Below are 20,610 nucleotides of genomic sequence, written 5' to 3'. Positions count from 1 at the left end.
TACATTTGCAGGCAAGCATGTAATAAACGGCTCACTGAAACAAGGCCTGTAAATTCAGTCAGTGGCTGTGCTAATCATGTTCCTATCGTACTCAGGGGCATTAACTACTCCACTAACAAGCTTTTTGTTACATGATCAGAACATGCTGCAATCCACAGCCAGCTTTCTGGATGGGTTTTTATTTGCCTATCATCCATTTGCAGAAGAAAGCACTGAAGTCACTTCCAGAGGGCAAACTGCGGGGGAGGAAGAGCCTCCTATGGAGGTTGCCACTGCAGCTGCGGAACATTTGCATTGCCAACACCTGATGCCTGCTGGGTATCAGGAGCTGTGCTGTGAGACGGGGAACTGCGACTGATGGCGCAGTCAGTTAGAATTAAGAGGTCCAGTCACCTGAGATGCAACATGGGGGTTGTGTTGGGCCGAACTGTAAAAGGGAATTCAAAATCCCCATTATCTTCGCTGTAACGCAGCATTCAGTGAGACAGCACAGTCAATCAGGTGCCCGAGTCCCACAGCAGTTTCAGTACTGTATGTTCCATGAGGGAATAACAGCTATGATCCTTCTTATGGCACTGATGAGTAGCCATAAGGCCAAGCACATTTGTTTTCTTTACAGAAGGACAGTATTAAAGCTTAAAGTATAAAACTGCTGCAGAAAGCTTTTCTGATATGCAAAGTAAAAACACAAAAAGCAAATGAGCACTCAACAGAGGAGTGATTTCTGTCCTGTGGAATCCACAGAACCTAAAGCAGAATCATCTTCCATCTGCACAAAATGGATTGTTCCATCTTAGATTCTGCCAGCATTATTTAACATATAAATTACAACTGCTAATGAAGATTGCTGGGTCAAACCCAGTGCAAAGGTTTGAATGTTTTTCAGCTGGTCTCATATTCCTGAGAACTCACTCTTTACTGAATCCAGGCACTGAATGAACCCCAAATTTCTGACTGTACAGATGGCAAGAAAACTGCTGGGTTTTGAAATGGAAGTGTAAATCAGTCCTCATTTGCACCTGGACACAAGGGAATGAAAATATATGAACCTGCTCACAAGCAGACGTACAGCTTTACATTTGTTAGAGCTCATCCACACGGAGAGGTAGGTACTAAATGAGCAAGGCTGTGAATATAACATACCCAGCAGCAGCCCGCACTGGCACATCTATTCTGCAACAAAAGTGCCTTTCTTTGGTTTAGCTTACTTCATTACCAAAGCACGGTGTAAATTGTCATCTCTGGGATGACAGCACCACGTGAATTGTTGCTTGCATGGTTCATTTCTAAGCTTTAGTGTCTAACCTGGACACATGCTGCTACGCACTCAGGGAACCTGAAAAGGCTTTTGGTGCCATTGCACTTGTCTGAAGGAGGGGCTTCCCTTTTTTTTTTTCCCCCCTCTAGTTATGGTGACATGGTGCCCAAGACAATTGCTGGGAAGATATTTGGCTCCATTTGCTCCCTGAGCGGGGTGTTGGTCATTGCTCTGCCGGTTCCAGTCATTGTTTCCAACTTCAGCCGAATTTACCACCAGAACCAGAGAGCCGACAAGCGGAGAGCGCAGAAGGTAAGCCGTCCCGCGCAGCCACCTCCTCAGAAAGCAACCTCAGCCCCTGCTTGTCACCACAGGGCTCATGAGACACCAGTGACACTTCTGAGCATTGCAGAGGGCAGCCTGCATGCAACCTATCGATCCACCTGCGCCTGTGTAGGCTTACCTTCCCACAGTTATAGCTACCTGTACTCCTACAGACACGAGCCAGTTCATTGTACACGCTGCATACTGGCACATTTTAAACATCAGAAGCAATGGGGCTTTCATTGCTCGCCTTTGCTGCATAGCGGTCTGAAATAAATATATGCATATACACATAAACCCTTAAATCATTAACAGGAGTTGTTTATCTTTCTGGCTGCTTGGTTCCTGTTGTCTCTCTGGAGTTTTGAAAACACCCATCCATACATTTATCAGTACGCATACCCCCTCAAAGCTGCAGACTGTAACATAGACTGAACACTGGGAATACACAAAAAACCCTGAAAACGTGAGGTGATTACTGAATATTCCAAAATCTGAACAGTTTTTACCAGTATAAGCTTACCGATTCACTAAGAAAGTGTAACAGATTTATTATATCCCTATTTCAGTCTGCTAAATTACACCAAAACCAGAATCAGGTTTTTACAACAACTGCAAACTAAAGGTCTGAGGGGTTTTTTTTCCCCAGTGGAACGCTGTCTGCCAAAAATTCAAGACTCAGGGGACTTGATGGAGAATAGTAGTAGAAAGATGTGCTATTTCTGCTTCAGGCAAGCATCTGGGCCTTGCCTACCTCCTCCATCTCAGGGAGCTGACAGCAGAGAGCTGAGATACAAGACCTACAAAACCACCAAATCTGGCAGTCAAAACACATAAGGAGAGTAGCAGAGACAGAACCATGCAGAACTGAGTTGCAGGCTCCCTAAGTCACTGCTGGGTTTTACACATACGTGCATTAGGTTCGGCACTGTACATGTGAAACATCAACCTGCGATAATTTTGGGAGGTGTTTTTGAGAGAGAATGGTTTATCTGATTAGTCATACAACAAAATATAGATTAAAAAATCTAAAGATATAATGGAAGTCCACGCTGTACTACACACTGTTCAGTCAGCAGCCGGACAGTAGGAAACCAGTATGGATCATTACATTCATTTAATGAATTTAAATGATTTGCAGAGTGAGTTGCCTAATGTGAGGCCACACTCAGGCATAAGATATCTGGATTTAACTTGCAACAGGAACGTGCCAGGTATCAATGCACAGGGAGGGCTGGAGCACTCACACACAGGTTTGTTAAGGGGACTGTGTACAACAGCCTATTTAAATGAATGAAGCCTTTGAGAGAAAGCACTTGTTCTACTGCAACGGCATATAAACATAGAGACAGAACCTGCTTTACAGTATAGCCTAGGCAGCAAGTAAATAGGCAAGACAAACAAACAAGATTTGTGCATAATCATGGATCACAATACAGAGAAGCTCCAGAACTGACTCCAGGTCTGTGCTTTCGGATGAGGCTATCCTTCTCTCCAGGCAGCATACTGCAGTTCCCTGTTCTGATTCACCTTTTCCTTTATTTGTTGGACTGTGATCCACTTAGTGACAAGGAAACGTACCACCACCTTTGATGCCAATATGATTGATTGCAGCTTTTATAAGGTTTTCTGTATTGACACACACAGTGTATAATTTCCCCCCATTTGAATTTCTAATTCCCTTGATATCGGATGAATTTCTGGGCTAAGTTTTCTCAAGTCAGAAGTGTGAGTAATTTTCACATGATCATCACTGCATGAATACTAAAGAGAACAAAAGAGACAGAAGCACATTAATGGCAGTCTCTCTGGAGATGGCCAGGGTGCACACAGGGATGTTGAGAACCTGCTTTGATAGCATACTTGTTCCAGCATCATCCTCCAGTGAATTGAATCCCTTCTTCAGAAACAGGGAAGCTCCAGTAATAGTTAAAATGCTGTCCCCTTCTAATTAAAGATGCAAAGACATTTGCATGGCTTTTTCAAGGCTGGAAAAAGCTCTTTGCACTCTCTTGGTCCTTGAAGATGAGGAGCCCACCAGCAGAAGCTACTTATAAGCACAGTTTAGAAAACACAGCTTTGAAGAAACAACAGACATCTTTATTACGTTTCTAGTGTGCTAAATAATTTTTCTCTTTTAACTGAAGAGTAAGTAATTTCTAGGGTATGTGTTAGTTTAAATGCTTTAGAAAAAGTTCTGTTTAGTTCAAGAATTGTAAGTTTTATAATGTACATATAGGTTTGAAGATTAGGTATAGACCATATTTATTTTTTTATGAACTCAGACTGAAGTCCTCTGATGAGAGCTAATAAAGGCAAAAGTATTGTACAAGCATCAAATTGGCTGGACACGACAGTCACAGATTTGAAGGCTGGAGTATGAGTAAACCCGGGCTCTCCAGTGCACTAAGGGGTTCAGAGGTGCTGCACTCCAAAAACCCAGAAAAACATAGCACAGCCCCAATGTCCCTCTGGGTTTTGATGTGCTCAGTCTTAACTTTGTCTCATAACTGTTGAGGAGGCACTGGTCTAGCGGGAAGAGGTATTTAAATAGCACGAATAAAATACCGGGAAGTGGCTGTTACTCATCAGCATCTATTCTTCAACTAACCGAGGAGAAGTGTTCCTTAAAAAAGGGGGGAAAAAAATCCAAAACCAAACTACCAGTGATTTAATCACTTTGAAGATAAATTGTTCTTTGCCAAAGTTACACTGCAAAAGAATTAATTACAAGAAGATCTGGCAATCTTAATTCATTGTGCTCTGTCATCAAATTTTGTCCTCTGGCATGCAGCAAGGACCAGGTCAATCTGAATGGAAGATGAATTGATCATTTCTGACAAGGTTCATTTTGGTAAAATTGTTTTGGTGGGGTTTTTTTTCCTCAAAGAATTTTTTTTTCCTTCATTTTGACTGATGTGCTAAGAATAGACCTTCCTGACTTTGAAACTATGCTGTTCTTTAGTGAATGTCACAGTTTTTGGTTTTAAAAGAGACTTTGACACTTAAAAGGCTTGTCAATAGAATGACTTTATAACTCAGAGAATTCTGGAGTCTCTCCTCTTGCTGTGTTCAGTTTGCAGCATAGATGCAATGTGAAGAAGGAGGAGACAAGTATCTGGTGCTGGTTTGAGGACTACACCTCCCACTTTTCAACCCCAGAAAGAGAAAGCAGAGGCAGCTATTAACAGCTACTGAAATGCTGCTCCTTTAGCAGCAGTAGAAAAAAACCAGTTCATTGTTTAGAAGTTTCAGACTGAGTGAATACAGCCCCAAGCCACACTAGTCCCCAGAGCAGGGCAGTACAGAAATGCATGGCTTAAAGACTGCCAGATCATACAGTAGTGAAAAGAATAGGTGTGACCTTTGAGCTTAGTGCAGCAAAGATCCCAGCAGTGCAGATTGCTTAATGACAGGAGAATAAATTTGCCTGTCAGAGTTTACTGAAGAAGGATCATTCTTATAGGATTGTTGACCAGTTCCTGAGTCTAGAGGTCTACAGGATTCCTGTGTACCTCGGGGAGAGCAGAGAACCAATACTAAAATCAAAGGCACAGAGAAAAAAAAAAAAAATAGGAAGAAATATGGAGAAAAAACACTAGACTGCTTAATGAAAAACACCTTACTTTTCTAGAATTATTTTCAAAGTGTTACATGAGCCCTTCTTGGTCCTTCATCTCCCAGGTCCAAAACCACTTGTCTTTGTCCAGCTTTAAAACAACCAGCTCAGGTCCCTCAGCTGGAAAGATTGTGCTAAGTGCAGCAAACTTAGTTTTTTCTGTTCTTTTTTTTGTTCCTTGAATGATGCTTCAGAAAAAGACAACTAGAAATCCCTTCAATATCTCCCCAAACTGTTCTAATACAGCCCCACTAATTAGAGCAGTAAACCCCCATTGGCTCCAATGTCCCATATTGTGGGGAAACAGGAGCTGGCAATAAACTGCACAGGAGCCCACAGAAATGTGAGTTTGCTAAGGTGGGCCAATGGCTGACAAATAGCAACGTGCACTTGCAGGTTTTCAGTAAGAAAAACCAGTAAGACAGAAAAAAAGTACTGTAACAAGGGCAATACAACATTATAGGTTAAGCCTATCTGGTTGTTAGCCCCAGCTCTCTGCACATGTGAACATACATGCAGATGAAGACGCTACATCCTCAAAATCATATTTAAAGAGGTTTTGAACAGCCTCGAGAAGGCACATGGAAGCAGAATGGCAGCTGAAACGTTTGGAAATACCAACAACGGCCTAAAGCAAGCTGGTCTCTAGACCAGCCCCACTCAGGGCTAAGATTTAGCCAACTGAGTTGTTCTAGATCTTTTCAGTTTGGGGGAAAACAAACGGTCAAAAAAGGGGCCTCTTACAAAATAGGGTATGCCTCCTCACATTTGCACAAGAGGAGGGAAAAGTGTAAGTGCTCAGATGTTGTGGAAGAACTCTGCTTACGGTGCATTTATCATTTAATGGTTAGATTTCATAGAATAGTTTAGGTTGGAAAGGACCTGACAGACCATCTGGTTCCCACCCCCTGCCACGGGCAGGGACACCTGCCACCAGCCCAGGTTGCTCCCAGCCCCATCCACCCTGGTCCTGAACCCTTCCAGGGATGGGGCACCCACAGCTGCTCTGGGCACCCTGTGCCAGCACCTCGTCACCCTCACAGCAAAGAATTTCTTCCCAATACCTAATCTAAATCTCCCCTCTTTCAGTTTAAAGCCATTCCCCTTGTCCTGTCATCACATGGCCTGGCAAAATGTCCAGGAGATTTAGTTTATACAGTTTCCAGGAGAATCTGCCCCATGATCTTGCTGGGCAGAGGTGAGACTGGCCGGCCTTCAGCTCCCCACGTCTTCCTCATTTAGATTTGCTAAATGAGCCAACATACTGAAATGGCTGATAATCTCAGAGGGATTAGCATGGGTTTATTGGTGCGTTTCACAGAGGCTAAACTAAAACTGTCATCTACAAATACAAAGCCAGTAATCACGGTGCTTGGTTTCAGGTTTGCAGTAAATACACTTTTGAGTACTATAGCTTCTCAGTCTGTCCATTTATTATCTGGTGGCCTTTGACTCTGTGAGAACAAGCAATGTACTGCAAAAGCCTTGAAACAAGACTTCTCATTTCATCCTCTAGGCTGTAAGTTTCCAGGAAAGAACCAAACACCCAGATTTAAGCAAGGAAAGGACTACACAGGCCAAAATTATTTTGTAGAGCTGCTCTCACATAAAACTAATATGAACTGAAAACTGTAACACAGGCTATCGAAGAGTAGATGGTATATATTAGGTGAAGCAGAGGAGCAGACACACTGTGTGGGGGATGAATTAAAGCATTCAGTCACAGAGCCAGTATCAACGGAAGAAAGGAATGAAGGGGCAAGGAAGAAGCCGTATCTTTTCAGATGGAAGTCAGCGAGAGGAAGTAGATGGAGAAAGGTTATTCCAGAGAGCGAGAACTACTCATGAGATGGTTGCACACAAGCAGCTATGACTGTGCAGACTGATGAAGATGTAACTATGGAAATGCTTAAAAGGGGCTTAAGCCAAAAGGAAGGAAGACTAAGGACACAAATGTCTTTCTGCCTGTTCCGTAAGAGGCACATTAGAAACAGCCTGTTCCAGACCCAGCCGTTACTCCCAGAGGCACAGAAAACAGGACTGCAGTCAGCAGAGTGGATGAAGAGGGAAGATGGTGATGAAGAGAATGCTTAATACTAATTTATGTCACCATTGTACCCATGAGAAAGACAGCCCACACACCTGTCAATAATGAGGCCATTATAATAATTGATTTGCTACAGAGCAGGGGAGTCAGCTTTGAAATGTTCTGTTTTTCAGCTGACACCCTAGATTTTGGAGGTGGGTTACTGAACTTCAGAGCGTGGAACAGAACGGCCAGAAAAAGCGACATGAACAAAGCTGTGAGCTGTCTAAGGAGAGCTCAGCAACAGAACATGACTCAGTTCCCAGCAGGGGATGGGGTTGGGAACTTAAGGAGAGAGAAAAACAATAAGGTTAAAACTGGAGCTGGCTGACATTTAAAAAACATGGGTTTTTTCAACCACAATGAATCTGTGTGGAATATGGTTTTGTTGTTGTTGTTGATATTTAGCAGTTTTTGACAGGGGAAAAAAGCTTTTTTAATTTATTTTTTTATTTAGAGATATTTCATTTTTGCTAGCGTAGCTACCTCTTTCTCTTCCTCCTCTTGTTTCCTGTTTGTCACATCCCCTAATATAGTTCGGGGGGGGGGGCGGGGAACAACAAACAAAAACAAACCAGCCAACCAACCAGGAACCCTTCCTCTTCTCTTCTTATCATCCAGGAGAGCAAAATGGCATTTTCCATCAGTTCAGCTAGTTCAAATTCCCCAAGTCCCCAGCTGCAGAAGACAAATAGGTATCTTCTCCAAAAGGAAGGACTGAAATCAGTGCACTACAGCTTATAGGCTCAGCCTCCAAAGCAAGCCCATACGTCTAAGTATTAAGCCTGTTGTCAATAGTGGCCCAATGCCCAGCTGAAATTACTTCCACACATATTCAGAAGCCACTCCATGTTTGCTGGCTGCTTTGAGGCCCTTTCACATCATGTCTCAGTCATAACCAGGTAACAGCCTGCCACGCGCAAGAACCTGACTAATCCATCCTTAGGGTCTCTCCTTGGCCACCTCACCAAAAAAGTGTCCCTGTTCCCCACCTGTGGGAAGCCCAGGTTGTACGTGGCTGCCTCTGCCCAGATGGCTCCGTTATGTAGCACAGTTGGTAGGATTTGTAGTGGCTAATGTTGCCCACTTCATCCCAGATGTCTAAATAAATGCAAGCTGAAATTGCCTCGTCAAGGGGACCTGCATGCAAAACGTTCAGCCAGAAAATGTTGGGAAGCCCTATCCCACTTTGGAACTGGGTTCTAGCGATGAGATTCTTTGCTGTTACCTTTATTAACTAGTTATTTTACCATTCTGCCGAAGTAATGCAGAATCAAGTCAGCTGGGTGCAGTTTAGCTCCTGTGCAGTTCCCAGGCTACATAATACAGCTCAAACACCCCTGCACCAACTGCAATATATAGTTATGTCTCGATTAATGGGTACAGGTATGTCCACTGGGTCAGGAAAAGACATAACTAAGTGGGTGTGAATGGTTGTAAAGCTTATTGTGGTTACTAACTTGTACCATGACAGCGATAAGCAGATGAAGAACATTTGTCACTTACGCATGTGGTGCTGGGATGGCAATACAGGTTCCCAGTCCTCTGATCACATATGTCAGGTAGATGGGAACACTGCAGTCTACCAGCACATCTCTCAAGGGCCACTGCAGAACTTCCCTGCTGACACGTTACCAAATGTCTTACACAGCCCAACTTGAAAAGTCGTAGAATCTCATTACTCTACTCCTCCCACTCCACCCAGCAGCAGTGGCCTGCAAAGTCTGACTCAGAAGAAGCCTTTGTTGTTTGAAGGTCATGAAAATCCCATCAAACAGTAACTGCTGGCAACTTCACATCAGGTGATCAGTTAAGCATCACATCAGGCTCTAAACCAGCATGAGGCCGGCCCTCTCCCGGCTTGAGCAGGAGCCTGCCATCCTCTTATCTTCCCACTACAGCCAGTCTCACTGTTTTCACAAAATCTGATGCTGCAAGGAGCATCACCCTTCCATACTTCCCTCCCTGTGACTCAGGTTTTTTCATGCATAAAACTGGGATAAATGCACTCCTCCTCCTGGCTTGGTGGATTCTTGCAGAGTTAGCTCACGTACGTGTACAAGGTCATAAGTGAAACCATCTTACGATATTACTCATACCCAGGATTTTTAATTTATCTGTCTGAGCTTCTGCACTAGCAATTCTTGCTGACTCACCAAACAAGGCCACAGAAAAGACAGCACGTGCTTTCCCGACCAGCCACAGGTAGCCAGCGGAGCAACAGCAAATGCTGGCAGAGAATGGCTCACAAGCAGGCAAAGGCATCAAAAGCATGCATAAAACTTGCAGATAATTATCAAGAAAATATCTATATGGGGAAACCACAGTCTGCCTGCGAGTACTATGCGGGAAGAAAAAGCAGTTCAATCCAGCAGACAAATTGCTCCATAGGAAATAGTTCCTCATTTCTCCTCTTTGTCACAGTACAGCAGAACTCCTCTGTTTACTATGCAGACCGCTGCCCGACGGTAATTCCAGCCACCTGTTCTCCATGTACATGCAGCCATTTAGACCGAACTCAGCATTAACTCCAAACAAATACAATAACAAAGAGCAATTCTACACATTGTCCACAAGCTCCGGTATCCAGGTGCCAGTGCATTTCTGTCCACATATGAAGCATCAGCTTTGTTAGTGATTGAGTCAGGACAATTAGGAGCCATTCTAGTAGGAACGTGCAGCGATGCTGGAATGCACAAACAAGGGCCAGAGCAGTGCGTAGCCATGACAATTCCGCAGCTTTCTGCTGACAAGCCGGGAGCGCTCCAGCGCCCAGGACGGCACGCCAGGCAGGCTTCTCCCTCTGCATCTGCCAAATCAAGGCACGCAGCCAACGTGTTGTGGCTGTCACTGTAAGGACGCGAGCTGAGACACACATTCTTTTAAGAGTCTTCACTCATCACATAGGACCATGGGATGAGTTTGTGACAGAATTTTTCCCCAGAAGACTAACGCAAGAGGTTTGTCCCCAGAGACACCCAAAGCAAGAGGAACAAGTAGGAGCAGCTTCAGTAAGAAAGCTAATTGCACCACACAGCAACTTTATTGTCATCTGACGACTTCTGAGCAATTTTCGTGTGCCAGGAAGCAACGCTTCCCTCAATTAATGCCAAAAGCTCATAGCGCAGAGAAGTGGGATGGAGCAGAGCTCCTGGCCCTACCCCACCTGGAGCAACAGCGTTGCCCACACTCACGCTTAACTCCGCTCACTCCCCTTGCTGTCGGTGGGTACCTGCCCATCGGAGACAGCACATACTCTGCCAGCGAGCCAGCAACGAGGCAGGAAAACAGCCCCACTGTCATCTTTTCTCCTTGGACTTCATTCCATGGGGGAGAACGAAGGTCACCAGTTTTACAAATTTACTTTTTTTTTCTCGAGTTTCATACAAAGGTTTTATGGTCATCATCCGCCCTCTGTGTTTTCACCATTTTCCCAGGGAAGGTGTGAGCAGCACTATGTGAAGCAATTACCTTCATTTTCTGTAGCTAACCACAGGCCTCCACACCATTAATTAGTGTTCATATATCAGCTCTACTAAGTTGGCATGTGACAGTAGATCAAATTCTGTTAATTTCTCCATCCCCTAAATACTTCATAGCTATTAATTAGGGGTGTGAGCTGTGTGAAAGGTGTTATAAAAGTAAGATCTGGAAACACAGACAGACAGATAAATCACAAGCAGACAGATGCTCATCACACTTTGCTTTCAGTGAAACATAGAACATTATTTTAGAATAATGGAGAACAGCAACCCCTGTTAGTGATGCAGAAAAACATGTAGCTCTTTTCTTAGGAAGACGCTTATTAATACATTTCTAGACAAATTCTGACACCCTAGTTTATATACTTCACCTCTAACTCTAACAAACTATATCAGATTCCCGCTACAACTGGTATGGCACCTCTTTGACCATGTATCCCTGGAGCAATTTTGACCCAAGCTCTAGAATCTCTTACAGCATCAAGAATATGAAGGGTATGTAGGAATTCTTTGTATTATTATTTCAAGAGGCAAACTGAATAAGTGAAGAGAGCTAGCTTTGTCAGTCAGCTGGACTAGTAGTGTGGGAACTTCAGCACAGAGGAAACTTTACATTTCAGCCAAGATTCAGTATAAGATATTTCAATCAAGGAAAAACTGTCCCTAAGGTCAGTTCTTAAGAGATCAAGGTCTGACTGTAACCCTTACTGGGTGGATGGATAACTAAAAAAAAAAAGGTATTCAAAATAAGCAGGACATCTACAGAGGATAAAAATACGAACTGGCCTCCAAGAAAGCTTACTTCTTAAATGTCAAGTAAAGGAATAAAGCGGGAATTGTCAAACTCTACAAAAAGTGAAGTTTATTCTTTTCTTTCCTGTAGAATGCAGCAAACACCAGAAAGGGAATGGTCCATGTAAAAAGAAAATGTCAATACAATGACAGCTGAGTAAAATTGGCAATAAATACAAGCAGGCTGGAAATCAGAAGAAATTTTCTAAATAGAAGAATGAAGTTCTAAAATAAATGCCCAGTAGGAGTAAGAGCTTCACTAAGTTTAAGCCAGAGCTTGCTAAGTTCAAGATGAAAATGTACAAAGGGAAGTTTGCAATAAGAGGGGACAGGTCTCAGTGCCCCGAGGGCTTCCTGATCATCCTGCATTTCTCTCTGCAAGTTTGCATATTACGACACCTTTTTCAAAGTTCTGTGTTTAATCAGCCAGGATATCTATGACTAGTAGAGAAGCCGAGATCCATTAAACTCCATATTCTGTGCATTGTTCTATAAATAGATCGAACATCATGTTCTTCAGTGTTGGAAAAGATTAAACGATATAGTGCATTTGAAATGATGTTCTGTTGCTTTAATGGTGCCAAGGGTAAGGTAGGATTAAAAGGAGAGCCACAGAGGAGGGGAGGGGAATCTTTCATCTCTGGAAAGTAATGAAGAGGCCCAAAATAAGATCAAGGTCTGACTGTAAGTGGTTCTATCAAACTATATAGGAATATAATGAGTTCTACGCTACCTAATTTCCATATGCAGCTCTGAAACATCTTCCCCAAAGCAAAAATGACAGAATATTTAAACTTGGTTCAAAAGATGTTTAATGTAAAGACTTGAGAGGAAGGAAAGTCCAAATATTCATCCTTTGTTTTTTAGGAAAAACAGGTTAAAATGAAAGAAAGATGATCTACAGAAACTAACTTTCCTAACACTGTTGTAATGCTGCTGCCTGCCTATTACAATAGCCAGATGGAACCACGGCTAGCAGAATAACAACTAGTACTTATTATATGGGCCATTTGCTTTTCAAACAGCCATTATTTCACTCGGCATTCAAACACATGTAATAACCCTGTGTCCTAATTTGGCAGTCCAGCCTGTTTCCAGGCTTTGTTAAAGATGGCATATCAGCTTGCCAGAGCCATAAGTAGGACAGATGATCAGTGTTGCCTGATTATTTTGAGGAAAGCACTCCACAGACAGTAGAATCATTTAATATCTTGTCCAGTCTATTATTTTTAAGTGCTTTTTCAAAATGAAGACTTTTCCATTTTCTGCTTGGCAAGGAAAAACCACCACAATAGGCCAGGGAGCTAAGCTACTTTCCACCAGATGAAGGTTTCATCCATTCCCTTTACAAGTTACATATGTGCACAGAGTTCCCACTCAGAAGTACAAACCAAAGTCTTTGTTGAATTCCTTTCTGAATTTTATGCTAAAATTAGTCAAAGGTACCACAGATAGCTTTTGGAAGGTGAGAACATAACTACAAGAAAATACTTTTTTGTCATTCCATACTCTAAGCCCTGTTGTTAATTCTGCAGAAACTCCTGTTTAACTGTACAATCTGCTTGTTATCTTTTTTATATCCTAAGATCAACCATGTTCTTTCCATCTAGAATTTAAGTTCAGACCCAAACTAGCAACAGATGTAGACAAATGCAAAAAAAGTCAAGTGCTTACTGCAAGGCTGTGACACCTCATCTTGGAAATAAAAACCAGATCAAAAGTATTCTGTTGATTACTTTTGAGAACAGTTTCATTTCAGCCTTAAAAGACCAGTGACGTACACCCACTGGAATCACTGCAGCACTCATCAATAGTCTACTCGTATTCAAACTACTAGTTTAAGAATTAAAATGTGAAGCACTGTCAATTAACTAGCGTAGCTGCATTTTCTGCCAGAAATGCTCTTAGTGTGGTTGTAGCAGATAAAGTTAGATAGGATATGGACTGGAGCACCTCTTGTATGAGGAAAGGCTGAGAGAGTTGGGACTGTATAGCCTAAGGAAGAGAAGGCTTGGAGGGGTCTTACTCACATATATAAATACCTGAAGGGAGGGTGAAAAGCAGGCAGAGCCAGGCTCTTTTCGGTGGTGCCCAGTGACAGGACCAGAGGTGATGAGCACAAACTGAAACACAGAAGGCTCCGTTTGAACATCAGGAAGTGCTTTTTCAGTGCAACGGCGACAAAGCACTGGCACAGGTTGCCCAGGGAGGTTGTGAGGTTTCCATCCTTGCAGATATTCAAAAGCCATCTGGACACAGTCCTGGGTAACTAGGTCTAGGTGGCCCTGCTTGAGCAGGAGGGTTGGACCAGATGACCTACTAGGTGACCTCCAGAGGTCCCTTCCAACCTCAGCTGCTCCGTGAAGGATAACACTAATAACGGCTCCAGTCCAAAGAGGGAGCAGGAGCGGATATAGGACCCGCACCCATAGTACCTGACATACATGTACTCCAGTCATCTCCTTGCTCAAGTACAGAAGATCTGGAAAGCTGAAGTTGTCTGGCAAATACAAAATTATGTCATACGGTTGTAACTTAATAGTTTATTATACCACATAAATCAAGAGTGAACATTATCTCCATAAGAACTAGATGAAAATCATTAATAAATAATAATTAGCTGTTTCCTGGGCCTGCCATCTGGTAAGCATTTTTCCTAGCCAGCAACTCCTGCTCCTTGCACTTCTCCAAAGCAGCTAAAAGATGAAGACAGGCTATTTGTTCTCCTTTGTCAGACCCTTTGGGAAATGTAGATACCCAGAATGCCGACAGCCACTTCAATCATCCTCCCCACCATACCTCAGCACTCCACGTGCACAGGGCTTCACTGCCCTTCCTGCTTATTCCGAGCCTCCAGTTTCTTAAAAAGCAGCAAGGAGCCAGAAGTTATTGAGCCCTGCCTTCCATCCTGCTCTCAGAAACACGTGGGCTCCTAGATAACCAAATTAATCATTCTAACCTGTAAGTGGCTGTCATTAGTATTATTATTTTCATCATATAAATTATGTTCCAGATTAGGTCATATGCATTTTGAGATCCTGTGGTTTCCTAGCAACTCCTCTTACCACTCTACATGCAGACACAGTGTGCCGTTTTCTTTTCCTTTTTTAGACTCTCCGTGCAGGGGTTATATTCAGTAACAGTGATCTCAGGCCTGGCCCTAATGACCTTTAGTCTGTCACATTTGTGGGATAAGATGCAGAAGACAGCTATCCCCCCACCACCACCCCCAAAAGACATTTGCAGCAGATGGCCAGAAAAACCACGGTCCTCCAATTGTCTGTCTGCTGTCCTGCAGACTGGAGGACTGAGCTCTGCAGGACAGGGGTGACAAAAACATACCCGCACGTATTTAATAACGGCAGAGTTTGGAAGACCCCATCAGCCTAATTCTCTAGGTTTCTGACAGTGAAATATGGGACAGTACATACTACAGTTCCCTGCAAAATACTGCTGCTTCGAAGCTTGCATGGGGTCCCCCCAGTTGAAGGCTTGTGATTCTGTAATTTGCTCCTCTCGTGCTCTGCCAAAGCATGCCCCCGCAGCCCGGCAAGCCAGACCGATACGCTCCAACAGATCACACAAACCTCCTCCAAGAGATCACACAAAGCTCCTCTCAAACACCCAGCTTTTACCTGCTTCCACACTGCAACCCAAGTCTTAACACTGCTGCCAGGTGCCCTTCATGCCCTCATCCCACTTTGCCCAGTCACATAAACCAGTGTCGAACCTGCTGCAGATGCCGAGGGGAGCACTTTGCTGCACTTAAACCCTTTGTTACTGTCAGGCACGACGGAAGTGCTGCATCCCACGTAAACATAGAGCATGAACCTAAGTATCATGTAAAGCCTGTGCCACTTGGTAAGATGTGCTTTCCAAATAATGCACATTTACACACAGACTTTCACCTAAAAACATGAACTATGGTTTTAAGAGTTTCTAGTCCAACAGGGGAAACCGTCTGGAAGGCCAAACCAATTTTAGCAACCAATTTTAATTAACTTCTCTAGCTGAGTTAATCAAGATATCTACCAAATTTAATCATGATGGGGGCACAGAGTTAGGCGATGTAAGTATCCTAGGCAGTCTTTTGTGTAAGGAGAATAGGATTAACTTCTGTCCTGCCCCACTGACATTTTTTAAAATAACAACGTCTGTTCCAAACTACAAAAGCTACAGGGCTTAATTATTTAGACAGCTAGTGGCCCTGTTTCAAAGAAGAAAAGAGAACAGACCTCAGAAACGAACCATCTTCAGTCCATGTGGAGTACAACTATTAATATTTGATCCCCTGCTAGCCTGGAGGCAAAGGGAATAATGTTCATTACAAGAGCCTAGGACTGAATCCACTTCAACAACTAACTGAACTGAAGAGGAGGATGAAACCTTTCCTACTATAGGTGTGATGAGTTGGGGGACTCTGGCAACTCCTTCAGCAAAGGAGCCGATACGTTGTCCAGCCCACAAAGAAATGCAAGTCGTCTGTGCTTGCCATCGCTGGATCCAGTATCCAGGCCTGATCACAGAAGAGATAAGATCATTGCAAAAAGTAAGGAAAAGAGACACAAACGCATACACCTGCACATAGGAGAAATAATTCAATGGAAATGTAATCAGCAGGAACAGAGAGACAATGCCATGTAACCAGGAAAGGGAATATCCTTCAGTCCTTCGTCCCCTGCTCTCTCCCCCTAACTTATATTCAACAGTAGCAGTCTCTGCAGGCTTAGTTTGAGATTAGTCTCAGGCCAGTCTCATTCGGGGCCTAGAGCAACACAGCAGTTTGGGAAAGTCTTGAGAAAAACTAAAGAACCAATTCCATTTTCTTATTGTATCCTCAGTCTACGTCTTGCAAATACAACCCATGCCCCTTTCAGGGGGTGACCAGACAGCCCTGTGAGATACCCTGGCCCCACCAGAGAGTAAGCTCATCAGAGATTTCAGTCTCATATACTGACTTAGAGTTTTAACGCTGAAATGGGACAACGAAATCTAGGTGAAGTATAGAAAAGAAAGTCAATTTTGGATGTCCCCGTTTTGGGGTATCAAAAGAAGACCTATTTTTCAGACTGGTCATAGTTTGTGTCACCCAATTAAAGCTTCAAACTAGTATCCTGTACATGTCTTTGCCTGAGCAATTGTCTGCTTAAGCACAAGCTCTTAAGGTCAAACAAATATTTCAAATACTGAGGGCCAGAGTCACTCACGCATGTACAGTAATAGAGCTCCTGGAATTATTACACTCTCTAGACCCACTGCAGACATTTGCCTCTTGGCTTTACTCTTCCTACAGCGCATACCCATTAGCACCTCTAATTAGAAAGGAAAATCACGAGTTCCATGTTATTTAAAAGATTATGCAGCATTTTAAACTACAGCACAATGTAATTATTTTATAATAGCCACAGCTATTTCATGTATTTACTTTTAATGGTGTTTGAGTCATAAATGAACAGTAGAAAAAGTCAAATCAGCATTTGACAGAGAAGCAGGCAACAATTGAAAGGAGAAACTGAAATGCTAAAAACTGTGTGACCAAAAAAAGAAGAGGGCCTTACTAGTTTTTCTTCTTCACTTTATTCTGGGCTGGTTTTTATCATCTAAGTTGTCCCCCTGGAGGTCAGGAAGGTCAAGGATAAATAAAAGTGAGAAGAGTTGAATGTCTGTGTTGTTGCAGAGTGAATTCTGTCAGTTTGTCAAGAGATGCATATTTTGGGGCAGACTCTTATATTATCAGATATCAAATTTAATAAACGAGCACTGCCACTGCAGAGAACAGTCCACCATCACTGAGGCCCTGGGTGTCACTGTGCTAGCTGCAGTACAGGCAAAGCAAGTGACAACACAGATGTGGGAGCACACAGCTGAAAGACAGAGAATTAAACAACCAAACATGTTAGAGAGAAGGTGAGCCACGAAACCCACACGTGTGCAGAGCACATGCACACCACTAGATCACGTACAGCCATAGTGCCAGGAATATGTCCGAGACAAGTGCCTCTAGTTGCTGTGCATCTTGCCCTAAAAAAAAAAATGATGACTATTAGCTTCTGAAAGGATACACAAATCTGCAGTACCCCATTTCTTATCTCTGGAAAGGCGATTAACACTCTGTGGCAGATTATGTGCTTCAGAGGTATGTACTCACCTGACTCCTGGAGACAGACCTGTGCCAGCTGTTCTCAACAGCACCTCGTCCTGTCTGCACAGCCCTTGTATTTCACCCCCAGGCTTTTTCAGGTAAAGTGAGAGGCTGAAATTTCCTTCCTCCTGGTACAGCCAGCACAGGACCCATTGCTCTGCATGCCAAGCTCTAACTTCAGCTTGTTTGCCTCCTTCACAGAAAGCCCGGCTCGCGAGGATTCGAGTGGCCAAAACAGGCAGCTCCAACGCTTACCTTCACAGCAAGCGCAACGGCCTCCTGAACGAAGCCCTCGAGCTGACAGTGAGTACAGAGACAGCATCTCCTTCCACGGAGTTTGAGACGTTCCCTACTCCCGCTCCTCTCCTTGAACTCCCTCCCCTTCTCTCTCCATTGCCACCAAATTGCTGGTTATCCAGCCTCACACACAGGACTGTGTTACACTGCAATTATGCTCTCGTGTACTGTATGTGCCATGTGGAGGGACAGCTGGAATCCAGCTGCAGGACCGGATGGGAGGAAAGAGCTTCCTCGGGTTCCTAGCCCGAGGAGGAGAGGATCTGGCCTTCCAGCAATGACCAGGTTCACAGCTCCCCCAAATCCCTCCGTGATGAAGCTGCCGGAGCTGTATTGATTTAGACAGCCCAGGCTCTGCACACACTGTAAATATCCACTCTCTTCCAACATATAGCTTTTAAAAAAAAAAAAAAAAAAAAAATCTCTCACCAACATGGACTATCTGATCACGCCCAATAGGACCAGAAAACATTCCCAAGCTCCTGTTTCAGGCAGTTCAGTAGTGGGTTTATTTTTAACAGAAAGGCCTCTGGAGGCTAATACTAGCTATTCACAAGAAGAAAAGTTTTAAGTGCGTCAGATTGCTCAGCAGAATCAGCGAAAATGAGAGGAGGTTATTACATTAAGCCTGATCAACACCAGTGCAGGTATTAGCACATTTCATGGATTTCATTTCAAATAAATCAGTCTTTCGTGCACGTGGGGAGCAAAGAGCGAGATGAAGAATGCTTAATTGAGCCACTAGAGCCGCCTAGCACTTGTTCATGCATCCTTACTTGGGGCCTAATCCTTAAAATGTATAATGTTTTCCCTGGCACACATCCTTGCATTTGTAAAATCAAAGCTGAAAAACCTTTTCAGCTCATGGTGAAAGCTGCTCCCCAGGACCTGAGCCTACTCCTATCCAAGTTCAGTGGGTAGAGGAAACAGGAAAACTGTGCAGCACCATATTTTGCATGTGGGATGCTACTCAGTGCAGACTGGGATAGAGGAATGTAGCCCTTTACAACTGCAATATTTTTTAAACTGATTCTGCAAAAGCACCTCACATGAAGTACAGATTTGGAAGGTAGGATGCCCAGATCAGTTTCTGTATTCCCCTCCAAAACAAGTCTGATCCTTCCGACTACACATCTAACATTCTCTCCTGCTCTGCAAATGGCAGCAACACTCAGAAAATCTGTTTCTTGAACCATATGTTGCATTGAGCTGTTCAAGAAAGGGTTTTTTTAATCAAGAAGAGACCAGGTAGAATGATCACACCTAGTCCAGTGCCTTATCCCCATAAAGAAAAAGCTTAGGACTGGGATGCCAGGTCGACTGAGATTCTGCTGCTTCATTACCGAGGAATTTGACTATAAATTTAAAATTTCCTTTTGAGCTTCAGATTTCTAGTTTTTAAAAATGCCAGAAGAGCTTAGCAGGGACACTCAATTTGCACTTGATCTTCCAGCCTGTCATCCCAACAAGAATCTCCTCACTTCTCTTGTCAACCAAAACTGCCTGCCAAGACCACTCACAGAAGAGCAGCTGACGCACCAATGCTTAAGTCCAAAATTCATGAGCCTGAGAGAAATATTTGGCTGAACGGGTTCATTTCCTGGCAATTACCCAAAAATAAGTGGAAAAAGGGTCATTTTGTTGGCTACAATGCTACTGTAGACACAGGAAGGAAAACAATTATAAAGAGGTTCTAGAGGATCTTTTTAGCCATTAATAACTAAAATGATACATATATAGTAGCACCTAGTGCAGGTCTTCCCAAGCTTTTCTGGGTGCAACTTGCTTTCTGGCAGGTTTATAGCTCTAAATGCTAACATGGCTCCCACACAGCCCAGTAAGATCCACAAATCCTACTTTGAAAAGCACAGAATATTGTGTACATTTGTATTGCTACTTTATAAGAAAATATCCCCGTTCTAAGGAACGTCCTGTTGAAATAGTCAAAAGCAAAGTGTATGGGAAAGGAGGAATTACCATGCACCTGTGACATATGGGAATATAATTTACTAAAACAGTAACCTTGCCAAAGCCATGCCCGGCATCTCCATGACCACCAGGAAATGATCTCTGACTACCTGGGGACTAGCCACATACCAGAATCCAGAGCCAAGACGTGTCTTTCCATCCACCGGTAGTGGCACTAATTAATTACAGAACTGCAGGACATCCTCTGTTGTGGAGTTAAAATGGTCATGTATACCTTTACAAGGCAAGATTTTGTGTCCTTTCATTTTATGGCAGGAGAACAAACTAGTCTTAAGAGCACAAAATGTGAATGACAGCATAGTCTAGCCAGCCAAATTTTCTAAGCTGTAAAAATACGAAGGAATGCGACTTCTGCAGTTGCTATGTTAGGGACCAAAATATTATCTACATACTGAGCATATCCGTCAGTCAAATTAGTATCAAACTGCTTCACTGGTCAGGTACACATCCCATTTTGATACCTTGCCCAGGCCTCATGCTAACTTTAATGGACTTCACGTGGCCAGATTGCCATAGGGCTGGTTTGCTACCCAGTGGTAATTCCAACAGCAATTATTATATGGCCATGACTAGATATTATCGCTTTCATCATTAGCAATCACACAGTGCTGTGATCAATGT

The 20,610-nt window shown here is 43.3% G+C and overlaps 1 protein-coding gene across 5 annotated transcripts in view; it reads left to right on the top strand.

The window, feature by feature from the left end:
• KCND3 (potassium voltage-gated channel subfamily D member 3) overlaps positions 1 to 20,610 on the top strand; it is a 127,584-nt gene that overhangs the window by 95,561 nt on the left and 11,413 nt on the right. For all 5 annotated transcript variants that reach the window (XM_037410435.1, XM_037410431.1, XM_037410433.1 and 2 more), the window contains exons 3-4: positions 1,408 to 1,570; positions 17,905 to 18,006. In XM_037410435.1, the coding sequence (XP_037266332.1) occupies positions 1,408 to 1,570; positions 17,905 to 18,006 (265 nt within the window). The remainder of the gene's footprint in view (positions 1 to 1,407; positions 1,571 to 17,904; positions 18,007 to 20,610) is intronic.

Source organism: Falco rusticolus, chromosome 17 (genome assembly GCF_015220075.1).
Source record: "Falco rusticolus isolate bFalRus1 chromosome 17, bFalRus1.pri, whole genome shotgun sequence".
In the NCBI taxonomy this organism is placed as follows: Eukaryota; Metazoa; Chordata; class Aves; order Falconiformes; family Falconidae; genus Falco; species Falco rusticolus.
This window is presented reverse-complemented; position numbering and strand designations above follow the sequence as displayed.